General features: G+C 37.6%; 1 protein-coding gene across 1 annotated transcript in view; it reads left to right on the top strand.

Moving 5' to 3' along the window:
- Positions 1–14,919, top strand: part of GDNF (glial cell derived neurotrophic factor) — a 54,201-nt gene that overhangs the window by 21,478 nt on the left and 17,804 nt on the right. Inside the window, exon 2 of the mRNA XM_053700426.1 lies at positions 4,087–4,320. Within this exon, the coding sequence (XP_053556401.1) occupies positions 4,113–4,320 (208 nt within the window). The 5' untranslated portion in view covers positions 4,087–4,112. The remainder of the gene's footprint in view (positions 1–4,086; positions 4,321–14,919) is intronic.

Here is a 14,919-nt window from a genome sequence, read left to right as displayed (position 1 = left end):
CTCACTTCAAAACTCGTAATGGCAGCGCTATGGGAATCCCATGAAAAAACGTCATTTTTACGACTGTGGTACTGACGTTGCGTTACAGGCTAAAAGGCTTGCGGTACACCTATACCGACAAGATTTGTAATGGCTGCGGTGCTGTTTTAATGCAGAAAATGCCATATTTTCAGCGTTCAAAGACGAAAGCACAACTCGTAATCTAGCTGAATGTTATCTATATGATACACATGAACTAACACCGTCTAACTGTGAAAAACTCTTAAAATGCACTGAGATAAGAGGTGCTTTATCGGTTTAGAAATCAGTTTCTGAGCCTACCTAGGTTTAGCTTTCAAAAAGAATACCCAGAGAGCAAAGTAAATTTGATGATAAAAGTAAATTGGAAAGTTGTTTAAAATTGCATGCCCTATCTGAATCATGAAAGTTTAATTTTGAATTGACTGTCCCTTTAAATTCAAACATGGCAGTGGCCATTACTTATATGGAATTCTGGGGAATTTAGAAAACCAACATATTTCATAATATAATTTTATTACGATTTCTACTGTGCACCTTAGAGAATTAAGACAAAGGGATCAATTTATCAAGCTCCGTACGGACCGGACCGCTGCTCCATAATTTGTTTGTCTGCTCTGAGGCGGCGGACAGAAATCAACCCGATCGAATACGATCGGGTTGATCGACACCCCCTGCTAGCAGCCGATTGGCCGCAAATCTGCAGGGGGCAGCATTGCACAAGCAGTTCACAAGAACTGCTAGTGCAATGATAAATGCCGACAGCGTATGCTGTGGGCATTTATCAATGTGCGGCGGACATAATCCGCTACATCGTATCATGTCTGCTCGCACATTAATAAATTGACCCCATAGGCTTCATAGTACTGGAGAGCTTTCTTAGAAAACCTCACAAGTCCAGAGAGCTTCAGAGCATCTGACCCTTAGTGTAGGGACCTGTCAGTTATATACGTTGCTAATTAGCCACAGCACATTATATGATATAAACCAACTTAAGAGACTTTTCAAGGGGTGTATACCTGGACTGAAAATGTACTTTTGTTGACAGTAAAAACTAAAAATCTTTTGCTTGCAGATATTTTGCATTGCAATTGTTAAAGGACAATAGAATTGGAAAAAAATACAAATACACAATAAAAATACAATACAACAGCACTTACTCTGAATTTGAAATGAGCAGTAGAATATTTTCTGGCAAATTTGAAATTTAATCCAATTTCACATCCCCTGTATCATGTGACAGACATTAGCCAATCATAAAATGCACTTACATATATACCGTGCAGTTTTGCACATGCTCAATAGGAGCCTCAGAAAATGTGCATAGGCAAAGAACGTGCACCTTTTCAAATGGAAGTATATTGGATTTTTTTTTTTTTTCAATTGCATGCTTTATCTTTAATTTTTACTTTAGTGGCCCTTTAATTAATGATACATATGAATATTCTTTAATCTCTCTTTCATCATATTAATTATAAAACGCTTTAGTTAATTTTTAATTCACCCCAACATGATCTAAATATGAGTGAAACAAGGAAAATAAACAATGCTGTAAATACAAAGTCATGTGGAGTTGCAATGTATAGTGGACTACAGATATATGTGACACACATAGTATTTGAATGTATCAGTTGTAACTAATGCACAGAAAGTAAAGTGATAGCATTCACGTTTAATACATTTATAACACTACAGGCAGGTGCTGACACATCCCCAAACAATCTTTTTATTTTCACCAACCCTTTGGTACAAAGTAAAGAGCAAAAGTGAAACAAGATATTTTCTTTGAAGATCATATGCTCCATAGAATATTCTTCACCTGCCACATGCCTGTTTTTTATGTTCTCCTGGGTAAATATAACCTAACTCAGAATTGCATAGTACACAAATATGAATTAGTGTTAATGGTGCACATTAACGTATTAAATTAAAAACATGAATATTTCACTGGACAAAATTCACTAGCAGCTGGTTCTGGCCTCTCCAGTCTCATCAGCTGCTATGTTAGATTTAGGTGTCAGATTCACTAAAGCTGTCTCATGTCTCCGTTAGTGAACCAGCAACAACAGAAATCTTTCACTTACCTACAGTTATTTATGAGCATCGTAAATTAACTTCACTATAGTTATAGGGGTTGATTTATCAACCCCTTCGCCTGCTTATGGCTGCAGATTCTCACAAGAGAACCTGCAGTCCATATTTATGAAGCAGTGGTCATCAGACTTCCCTAACCTTTTGCCACCTCTTAGGTGTCGAATTTCGATCTTCCCGGTCTTATCTGACCGGGGAGATTGACAGCTTCAGCCCGTGCGTGATTGGCTGTGTGCGGACAGTGGGCGGGATTGCACGCAAAAGCAAAATAGCACTCGTGCGCAATGCTGAATTCCCGGCAGTGGAATTCAGCCCTCCAGAGGCGAGCTGCGGCTTAAAGGGGCGCGTATGTGCGCCCCTGTCCGCCGCAGTTAGATAAATTGACCCCATAATGTTGACAAATAACACATCTCTTATACTGACAGGTCTGATGATTATACATTGGCACTGTGATCATACAGAATAAAGATAAACTCTTAAAAATACATTAAACACATTATGAAATGTATTACAGTTTGTTTGTTTTTTAATGGATGTCCTACCTGAATAAACCAACTTTTTCTTATCAGGCTTATGGAGGTGTGTGTCTCTCCACCAATAGAGTTGTGGGATTTGCCCATATTACCAAGACTGCAAAACAATACAAATTTCTACAAAATTAATTTTGGGTGTTATGCTTAATTGCTAGTGTTTTATATGTAGATATAAAATGTCTTGAATGTCCCTTTAATTGTTTTTTACACAAACTAAATATTAAAGACACATGAAACTAATTTTTTCATGATTTAGAAAGAGAATACAATATTAAAAAGTTTCCAATTTAATTCTATTATCAAATTTGCTTTATTCTCTTGTTATTTTTTGTTGAAGCGATATCTAGAGGTAGCGTATACATATGAGGCGCTCTACATGACAGGAAATAATGCTGACATCTAGCGCTTTTACCATTGTATAACATTGTTGCAAAAGTGCTGTCATATAGGGGTCGATTTATGAAGCTGTGGCGGACAGGGGCGCACATACGCGCCTCTGTCCGCCGCAGCTCACCTCTGGTGGACTAAATTCCACTGCCGGAATTCAGCATTGCACACGAACGCTATTTTGCCAATCACGCGTGGGCAGGAGCTGTCATTCTCCCCAGTCAGACGAGACCGGGAGCCTTTGATAATTCGACCCCATAGTACTGCAGACACGTGCACACGCCTAAACTTACCTTCCTGCTTTTCAACAAAGGATAACAAGTAAACAAATAAAATTTGATAATAGCAGTATATTGGAAAGCTGTTTAGAATTGAATCTTCTATCTTAATCATGAATGAATCATGTGGGGTTTATGTCCCTTTAATAACTAATATAACAAAGTAACCTAATAATCATTTATAATAATTCAATGTTGCTGTGTCATTAGTATAATATGTAGGCTGACCATATTGCCGCTTTAAGAAGGAACACATATGAAAAATACATATGTGAGGGTTCTTATACAAAACCATTTCTTTAAACAGCCCTGAAAACAGCCCTGACATATGTATTTTTCATATGTGTCCCTTTTTAAAGCGGCAGTATGGTCAGCCTAATAATAAGAAACCTTTGAATAAGCACTTGATGATTTTTTTAAAGTTATTTATAAGGTAACTTTTGAGAAAGTGAGTAAAGGCCTCTCCAAATCATAAAAAAACAATAACAAAAGATTTGGAAAGCTAATCTTACAGCAGAGGGAACTGGTTACGCGATATCACTGATGAAGCAAATTGTTTTCAGCTGTCAGATTCCCTTAAAATGTTTGCAGAGAATTTTTCTGAACATTAGGGACATATGGTGACCAGAGCAACTTAGCCATAGGGTGATGACTCGCCATGTATCTAGTGATAGCTTCTAAAAGACTAACAAAAATGACCTCCGAGGCACTGCTTGCAAATTGTTTGAATTACTTGGGCTGAGCGGGCTCATGTTTCTGTTTCATTTTATATTTAACAGGTCCCTTTCTTGGAAGTTTTTCTAAGATGAAGTTATGGGCTTTTCTGGCAGTCTGCATTTTGATGTTGAGTTCTGTATCAAACATCCCGTTGCCCTCAAACTGGTTAGCTGGTAAGAAGCGATTCCAATTGCAAGAAGCTCCGAAGGAAGACAAGGACACTGCTTTGGGGATGTATGAGCCGGTTCCTGAGGGTCCCACTACTATCCTGGGACCACAAGATCTACAGATATACTGTAAGAGCATGTTTTACTATCAATTCATTGTATATATTATGTACAAGCACAAAAGGTACAATAGTGACATGAAAACCCTATTTTAAAAGACTAAAGCTGATGCTCCTGGGATATGTTAAAGGGACACTGAACCAAAATTGTTTCTTTCGTGATTCAGATAGCGCATGCAATTTTAAGCAACTTTTTAATTTACTCCTATTATCAATTTTTCTTTGTTCTCTTGCTATATTTATTTGAAAAAGAAGGCATCTAAGCTAAGGAGCCAGCGAATTTTTGGTTCAGACCCTGGACAGCACTTGTATATTGGTGGGTGAATTTATCCACCAATCAGCAAGAACAACCCAGGTTGTTCACCAAAAATGGGCCGGCATCTAAACTTACATTCTTGCTTTTCAAATAAAGATACAAAGAGAATGAAGATAATATTGATAATAGGAGTAAATTAGAAAGTTGCTTAAAATTGCCTGCTCTATCTGAATCACAAAAGAAAACATTTGGCTTCATTGTCCCTTTAATGTAATAATTACATTATATTATTAAACATGCTTTTGGTGACAATAGCCTATTGTATGGGTATATATGGTGCCTAAGCAGGGAACCTGTCCACCCAAGCTCATGGGGAGCAATGCAGTATCAGCTGACTGCTTTTATCATTGTATTAATCTTGCTCTCATGCAACCAATCAAGTGAGAGCAGCTTCTTAAAGTGACAGTATACTCAAAATTAGAAACTCTATTCAGATAGAGCAGGCAGTTCTAAGACTTTCCAATTTGCTTACAGTATCAGATTGTGCACACTTTCTGAGGCACACTTTCTGTGGCCTCGGCTGCTACTGAGCATGTGCACAGTGTATACATATATGTGATTAGCTGGCGGCTGTAACATGATACAGGGGGCTGGAAAATGGAAGGACATTTTGAAATTTGTCAGAAAAAAACAACCTACAGCTTATTTAAAACCCAGACTAAGCGCTACTGCATTGTCTTTTCATTATGTACTTGTTGATTATGCAATTCTGTTGTATTTAGTGATCCATTAAAGTTTGGTTATAGCTGCTAGTTTAACTCTGTGGGGCTTACACACAAGAAACATTTGTGTAAAATTATAGAATGTTATTACTGCATTAACATGTATTTTAAAGTGACAATAAGCACTAAATAAATGCTAGATATAATGATATATTCAAAGCTGAGAATTATATGTAGATTTTAAAAATGAATATATATTAGTTGTTTAAATATTGATGAAATAAGGGTAACGTTTTACTTCCCATAAAGCAATAACAGTGCCATTTTATAACTGGTTTTCTTTAGCCTTTTTTACTATCTCCTCTGCTGAGACTAGTTAGGGGCAGTTATAAATAAGCTACTAGAGTAAAATCTCATAGGGCTAGATTACAAATTTGTCCGTTTGCGGAAGCACGATAATTAACCAGCCATTACAAATGGTTGTTATTGCTACCGCAAGCTCAAAAAATTAACCAGAGATTACATCTCTGGTTAATCTTCTAAAAGTGCCCCAAATGCCCTCAAAATAGAGGGCATTATAGTTTATTTATTAAACAAAATAAAATCTAGCATTTCTATAGAATTTTTTTTTTAATTAAAAAAACGTCACTAGGCAGTTTTGGGGCTTTAAAGTTGGTGGGAGTGGGGTGTTAGAAAGAAAACAGCACTGAAAATTGCCTTTACATTGCAGTCTATGAGAACTGTGTGTTCTCATAGCCGCAATGTAAATATGTATGTACTGTATATACATATATATATATATATATTTATGTGTTAATATGTGTATATATACGCTAGCAATAATTAGCCCATAGTGTTTTTTATTTTTCCTTTAAAGGGCCACTGTAAGTAAATATTTTCTATGCCTGTTACTAACTAACTACCCCAAATATGCTTTTTATCAATAGCATTTCATTAACATATCTCTACCGTATATCAGAAATCTTGTCTGCAAATTTAATTGTTTTCCAAACCCACTCCGTGGGTATCCTTTGCTCTGTACCAATCCGTTTACAATACCTAGGTTTCAAAATGGCGCTTTAAACACAAAGTTATTGGTTTAAGTATTTTGAACATGCAGTGCTGAAAATAGTGGGCAGGATAACGTGACATCATCGGTGAATAAAAGATATAACTTTTAGAACGTTATGAAACTTCGTTTTGGAGAAAATATAGGTCAGTAGGTTTTAATTAATATTTATTAACTTTAATATGTTAGTTGTTTAGCTTAAAAATTATAACAGAAAGTAATCCTTTAAGTTTATATCTGCTTGAGACTAGATGAGTAACAATGTTGTTCCAATGCTCAGAAACAAAGAACCTGAAAGGGTTATAAAACTTTGACCAAACTAATAATTATAAAGTATTGCATATTAACCCCTTAATGACCACAGCACTTTTTCATTTTCTGTCCGTTTGGGACCAAGGCTATTTTTACATTTCTGCTGTGTTTGTGTTTAGCTGTAATTTTCCTCTTACTCATTTACTGTACCCACACATATTATATACCGTTTTTCTCGCCATTAAATGGACTTTCTAAAAATACTATTATTTTCATCATATCTTATAATTTACTATAAAAAAAATTATAAAATATGAGGAAAAAAATGAAAAAAACACACTTTTTCTAACTTTGACCCCCAAAATCTGTTACACATCTACAACCACCAAAAAACACCCATGCTAAATAGTTTCTAAATTTTGTCCTGAGTTTAGAAATACCCATTGTTTACATGTTCTTTGCTTTTTTTGTAAGTTATAGGGCCATGAATACAAGTAGCACTTTGCTATTTCCAAACCATTTTTTTTTCAAAATTAGCGCTAGTTACATTAGAACACTGATATCTTTCAGGAATCTCTGAATATCCATTGACATGTATATATTTTTTTTAGTAGACATCCCAAAGTATTGATCTAGGCCAATTTTGGTATATTTCATGCCACCATTTCACCGCCAAATGCGATCAAATTAAAAAAAACGTTAAATTTTTCACAATTTTAGGTTTCTCACTGAAATCATTTACAAACAGCTTGTGCTTCTCTGGGATCCCCTTTGTTCAGAAATAGCAGACATATATGGCTTTGGCGTTGCTTTTTGGTAATTAGAAGGCCGCCAAATGCCGCTGCGCATCACACGTGTATTATGGCTAGCAGTGATGGGGTTAATTATGTAGCTTGTAGGGAGCTTGCAGGGTTAATTTTAGCTTTAGTGTAGAGCTCAGCCTCCCACCTAAAACATCAGACCCCCTGATCCCTCCCAAACAGCTCTCTTCCCTCCCCCACCCCACAATTGTCTCCGCCATCTTAAGTACTGGCAGAAACTCTGCCAGTACTAAAACAAAAGCTATATTTGGGCTTTTTTTAAGCATATTTACATATGCTGCTGTGTAGGATCCCCCCTTAGCCCCCAACCTCACAGATCCCCCACCAAACAGTTTTCTAACCCTCCCCCTCTGCCTTAATAGGCGCCATCTTGGGTACTGGCAGCTGTCTGCCAGTCAGGACCATCTTTAACACAGGGCAAAAGGGGCAGCTGCCCTGGGCCCAGTCTCTGTTGAGGGGCCCAAGAGTCCTAAAAATATTTTTTTTTTTTTTTTTTATGGTTCATACCAGACTGCTGATGTGACATGGGGAACACACACATTCAGTCCTAATACTGTCACAGTCAAAAGTACTCTGCTTATATATAACTGTGCCAGACCGTGCCGGTGTCATGTGACATGCCAAGCTAGTGCCATGTGCTGTTTTAGATGTGCACTGTGCAGCACTGAATGCAAAGCCCTAACTCGGCATCCAGCCATTTCCCACTGCATCAGAAAAGGTCCTGCTGGGGTTACCACTGTTACCAGGTAACTGCTCTGGTGGTGGGGATTGTTTCTGGGTAGGGCTGACTGTGGGCACATGCAGCAGAAAGCTGGAGCGGCAGGCACATGAGGATTTGAGCATCTGTGCAGCTGCATACACTGCTCTCTTCAGTCTTGAGGCTGTGTGACTCATCTCACACTGTATCCATGCAGCCTTGGACAGACAGCATCCAGTCTACTGGTCCCCTTAGCCCTGCTCTTTCTGCTGTGGCCCTAAGATCAACTAACTGAAGTTTGTTAGGGGAATAGTGCTTTGTAGAAAGGTGTCAGTGGGAAGAATAAGTGAGTGCACACACGCCCCTCCCCATGCAGCATTGTCTAGTTCAGGGTGAGAGGCAACTTGTTCCTAGCAAAGAAGCGACATGTGCTGGTGTGGCTGATGTATAGCGTCATGCTGATACTTCACACATTAATGTAAGGTTTATTTTTATAGTTTTTATTTTCTCTCTGTCTCAGATTTTACAGCTTCCCATAGTAGTTCTGCTGTTCCAGTCAGTAAACTTATATTTGTCTGCACCTCCATGCTTCCTCCTTTACCTTGCTTTGCTCCTGTTGGCTGCCCTAAATCTCTTTAACCAGCTAACCTCACACCAGAATCACATTCAAAAGAATATTAAATGAATCCACAGTGGAGGAATTTATATATTTATTTACTTATTAGTACTGCTTAGGTTCAGTTTCACATATTGCATTTTTTTTTTTTTTAATGATTAGCCCAGCAGTGGATGATCCACCGCTGGGCTAATAATAATAAAAAAAAATTGATTTAGTTGTTTTTTGGGATGTTGGGGTGGAGAGCAAAATTGCATGGGGTGGGGGGGCCAAGAAAATTTTTGCCCAGGGTCCAATCAATAGTAAAGACGGCCCTGCTGCCAGTACCCAGTTTAGTAAAAAAAAGTATGTTTTGTTTTTTTTATTGCCCTTTTCTGTAGTGTAGCTCCCCCCCCAAGACCAACCCCCACCCCTTCCAGAACCCTTAGATGATCATTTAATTTTTTTAAATATATATATATTTTTTTAACTTTTATTAACTTTTTTTCTGCAGTGTAGCGGTTCCATCCCGCTTCCCGCCCCGTGCACGCGCCGTCCCGCCGCCCCCCGTGCACGCGTGCGCTCCCGTGCTCACTCCCGTCTGTCCCGCCCCCGATCCCGCCCCCCTCCACTCCACTCGGCACATCGATGGCCGCCCACCCGCCTCCCAGACTTGCTCCCACCCACCAACGATACCGGCCACTGATGTCCGGTGCAGAGAGGGCCACTGAGTGGCTCTCTCTGCATCGGATGGCCAAGGGGGGTTATTGCAGGATGCCTCGATATCGAGGCATCACTGCAATAACCGGAAAGCAGCTGGAAGCGAGCAGGATCGCTTCCAGCTGCTTTCCAGACCAAGGACGTACGCCACACGTCCTCGGTCATTAACTGTATTTTTTTTTAGGACGTGTGGCGTACGTCCTTGGTCGTTAAGGGGTTAAATAATACCATAATGCAAGTCAATCCCACTTACTTTTTTATCAAAAACAAAGCTTCACTATCTTAAAAAAAACTTGTGTCCGTTGGAAATTGTTCAGCCAATCAGCTCACTATAGGCAATGCCTGATTAGCATATTTATAAGGCAAGCATTCCGCCCTCTGTGTGCAGCGTAATTGTGTTCAAGTCTTCAGCATCTGTGGGAGATCCCCCAACTTGTCACATGATAATGCTGACTGCCTGATTGGAACTTTTAGCTTAACCCGTGTTCTGGCATAAACAACAATGCAAACAGGGAGCAACTAACGTGTAACCTTTATAAAAAAAAAGTTCTCATTCCATAAGAACTCATACGTGACAGATTTTGCTTCTTATGGTGTTTGGATATACAGCCACCTTTGGGCTTTAATGGAAAGAGCTATTCCTTAAAGGGATATTAAACCCACAATTTTTTTCTTTTCTTTCGTGATTCAGATAGAGCAGGCAATTTTAAGCAACTTTCTAATTTACTCGTGTTATAAATTTTTCTTCGTTATCTTGGTATCTTTATTATTTTTTAAGCAGGAATGTAAGCTTAGGAGCTGGCCCTTTTTTGACTCAGCACCCTGGGTAGCACTTGCTGATTAGTGGCTACATTTAGCCACCTATCAGCAAGCGCTACCTAGGTGCTCAACCAAAAATGGGCTGGCTCCTAAGCTTACATTCCTCCTTTTCAAAGAAAGATACCAAGAGAATGAAAAACATTATAATAGGTTACGTTTTAGCTCCTCCCCGTTTACCATGTTGGTTATGCAAGCTTTCACTGCTCATATGTAGATATAAGAGCGCTTGTAGTGTGAGCATCTGTAACACTAAATGACGACTGTAATCCCGTATGCAATAGTTTTACACAGCAACAGCTGACATTGTCTTTCAATAAGATATAGGCAATAACATTACAGCCTCTCAATGCACATGCGCAGGGTCCGTGCATGCTTATGATTGTCCTACCTAGGTAGCCCACATGATAAGACTCGCATAATAAGTCCCACTGGGGATTTGGAAATAGATTGATTTTACACATAAAATTGCATCAAAAAGTATAACAAACACTGTAACAAAGGTAAGTGACCATTTTTAAAAATTTAGGTTTCATATCCCTTTAAATTGTGGATTAGAAGTCGGCCTCAAAAATTCTAGTTTGACAAAGGGATCATTCTAGACCATAAGATGCTTTTTGATAAATGTTGAGCACCAAGCTAATTATAAATGGTGGCGGGGTACTGGTGAGGCACTCCATCTTCTACAACCTTATTTATGTGTTTATTTTTTTGTATACCCCCCTTTGTCCTTCACCTATACTTGCACTGCAAGGAGAGAGACAAGTAAAAATAAGCACTACCCTTCAAATTCATGGCAGCTGGCACCTTTGAGGGTATCACATACTGCCCTGTTAAAGGGACGTAAACCCAATTATCAAATGTGCTTCATTTTCTTGGTATCCTTTGTTGAAGGAGCAGCAATACACTACTGAGAGCTAGATGAACACATCAAATGAGCCATTGACATAAATGTGCAGCCACCATTCAATAGCTAGATCCCAAGAATGCTTTTCAACAAAGAATACCAAGAGTACAAAGCACATTTGATAATAGAAGTAAACTGGAAATCTGTTCAATTCCATGATCTATCTGAATCATGAAAGTTTAATTTTTACTTTACTGAACCTTTAACCTATTTGTGTTTACAGACCAATAACCCTTGGTTATATTTTCCACTTTATATCATACTGTTTATTTTACTTTACTTTCCATTTTCTGATATAATATTGCCTAATATGATATTGTAAATAGCCACCCAGTTGGGTCTTTATAGTCGTTTGTGTCTAAACTCATAACATCTGATTTCAAACATGTACAATGGGGAAATACGTCTCTGTTTTCTTTACCCGTAATGTAATTTTACTTATTAAGATAAGTCTCCAGTGTCACCAAAAAACCCACATATTGAAAACTATGTTAACATAATTATTCAAGAATTTGACTAAACCCAGATGAAAACATAGATATATGTTCCTGGTTTTTGAGTTTATGCCAAAAAATCTGAATGGGTTTTCCATGCTTGCTTGCTCCATTTTTTTTAAATTTTTATTTTATTTCCATTTTTTATTTTATTTTTAATAAACAAATATATATATATATATATAGTGTATATCTTTGTCTACATATACTTTTAATATAATGTGTATACAATATTTTACCCACATAGCTTAGAAAAAAAATGAGTTGTCTTGATAATGGGCTGGTTTGGAACTACTATGTTTTATTTAGCATCTTTGAATGGTGATGATGCTTAGAAGGAGATACTTGTTATTTAACACTTTTAGATGAGAGGACAAGTGATACTCCTGCCAGTGTCAAGTTCTGCTAAATCTTAAAGCCATAGAAAGCTAATACAAAGTCTTTCTCACAATAAGTAGGCAAATGAATAAGCAGAGGAACCAGAACTGGTATTAATCATTAAGAAGGGGTATTGACCTCGGCACCTTTCATGTGATATTACTTATTCATCAGAACTGACATATGTCATGCTCTTCCCCCCTAGCCTCTAGCTGTATGTATTTGTGTAAAAAAAAAAAAAAAAAGAGGAATTCTATTGCAATAATAAAATGTTTTAATTTGCTACAGTATTTTATTATTTAAAAAATATACCTTGGTAAATATGTGTCTAACTCTCTGCAAAGCATTGACACTCCAGAACAGGATACAGCCAGTGAGCCAATCAGGAAGGCATACTCATGTAGCTACCAATCACAGGCTATGTCCAGTTTAGGATTGTTCTGGCACAAGCCTAACATGCAAGATTAGCAATGTGTTTAACCCCTTTGTGGGGATAAATTCATAGTTGCCAACCTCTTTAGGCTTCAGCAGTGCTACAGTGCATGTGTGGCAACACCAGGTAGTGTGTGCTATAGAAAAAGCTATTGGGGTGGTTGGTTGCCTCGTGGTTTGTTGAACCAATAGCTGCTGATTTTAAGTAAAACAAAAAGCTGTCGCCATAGAAGTAGAGATCAGCTGTTTTGAACTGGAGTGTGGCTATGACTATGTATTTTTGTATCTTCAATAAACTTTGGACTTTATAACTGCATATAGTCTTGGTACCTACACCTTTCTTTATCTTCTTGTCAGATCATAGAGGTAAAGGACCATTGTACATGACCAAATAGATATTTTTAACATATAAGAATTTGATTTTGATTTGTAACTACAGATCTAACATAATTTTAAAGCAAAACTCTTAACTATATATGGGGATTCATTTTTTAGATTTTATGTACCATAAAGGGACAGTCTACTCCCAATGTTTTATTGTTTAAAAAGATAGATAATCCCTTTATTACACATTCCCCAGTTTTGCATAACCAACACTGTTATATTAAAGGGACAGTCAAGTCCAAAAAAACTTTCATGATTTAAATAGGGCATGTAATTTTAAACAACTTCCCAATTTACTTTCATCACCAATTTTGCTTTGTTCTTTTGGTATTCTTAGTGGAAAGCAAAACCTAGGAGGATCACATGCTAATTTCTTAGACCTTGAATACTTCCTCTAATCTGAATGCATTTTGACCACTAGAGGGCATTAGTTCATGTGTGTCATATAGATAACATTGAGCTCATGCACGTGAAGTCTGTCAAAAGAACTGAAATAAGGGGGCAGTCAGCAGAAGCTTAGATACAAGGTAATTACAGAGGTAAAAAGTGTATTATTATAACTGTGTTGGTTATGCAAAACTGGGGAATGTGTAATAAAGGGATTATCTTTCTTTTTAAACAACAAAAATTCTGGTGTCGACTGTCCCTTTAATACACTTTTTACCTCTGTGATTACATTGTATCTAAGCCTCTGCAGACTGCCCCTCTTATTTCAATTCTTTTGACAGACACGTTATCTATATGACACACATGAACTAACAGTGTCTAACTGTCAAAATGCACGGAGATAAGAGGCAGTTCAATGTCTTAGAAATTAGCATATGAGCCTATCTTGGTTTAGCTTTCCACAAAGAATACCAAGAGAGCAAAGCAAATTTGATGCTAAAAGTAAATTGGAAAATTGTTTAAAATTGCATGCCCTATCTGAATCATGAAAGTTTAATTTTGACTAGACTGTCCTTATAAATATTTGGTAAGATTAGATCCTGAAATGTGAATGTTAAGATTATATGATCTCTGTGACAAGACATAAAATACATATCTCGCATAAGATTGTGACTGAGTGGTGTGAAGGATCATACAGCTATGATAATGAACATAACAGCTCTGTCTGGATTTTAATGTCAGGGACAGAATGTCATACTAAGTTCAGATAAACCATTTTAGATAACTGAGCACATTGAAGCCATAAATATACAGCTATTCTATACCAACAAGACTTTAACCATATGACTTCCAAAAAGAACTTTGTTGCAGCCCACTCTATCTCTTAAGGGGCTAATGTCAAGAATAAACAATTCCATTATGGACTTTATTCCAAAAAGATTTGAAACTATTACTTTAGCTAAAAGAACATCATAAGCACTGTCATGATATCGTAACTTAGAAGTAAAGAAGGAAACTATACCCAATGACCTTTAGTTCTCCACTCAGAGAATTATGGGACGTTATGACTTAATTTACTATGACCCTGTTTCCATCTCCCAAGGTGACTCTAACCTCCAGAATTGTGTTCTTTATATATAAGAATAAGCAGCAACAACATTTTATGCCATTGAACCACCATTTTTTAAATTATGCGCAACTTATATGTACAACAAGCGACTCTCTCTTGCTTCACATGACACCACTGATATTGTTTTGCCCAAGTATTTTATTTTTTTGCCCCCACCAGCTCGAAAAAAAAATTGCTGATACCCATGTTTGTACATGGTGAGACATGTCTGTGTTTAGGCCCATGCCAGCCAGTCTGCTCCTGTGACTGAGTACATTTATCTGGATATGGAATTGCAATAAAATAATAACATCTCATGTCCCTTAACTATCGCCTAGATTTAGAGTTTTGTCGGTAAAGACCCGCGGTGCTAACGCTCCTTTTTTTTCCAGCGCACCCTTAAGACAACGCTGGTATTTAGAGTTGTCTGAATGGCTGCGTTAGCCTCAGAAAAGGGAGCGTTGCGCATAATTTAGCTCCACTTCAACCCTCAATACCAGTGTTGCCTACGGTAGCGGTAAGCTGGAAAAACGTGCTCGTGCACGATATCCCCATAGGAAAAACAATGGGG

This window comes from Bombina bombina, chromosome 2 (genome assembly GCF_027579735.1).
Source record: "Bombina bombina isolate aBomBom1 chromosome 2, aBomBom1.pri, whole genome shotgun sequence".
In the NCBI taxonomy this organism is placed as follows: domain Eukaryota; kingdom Metazoa; phylum Chordata; class Amphibia; order Anura; family Bombinatoridae; genus Bombina; species Bombina bombina.
The sequence above is the reverse complement of the archived record's forward strand: the minus strand, read 5'-3'. Positions and strand labels throughout refer to the sequence as shown.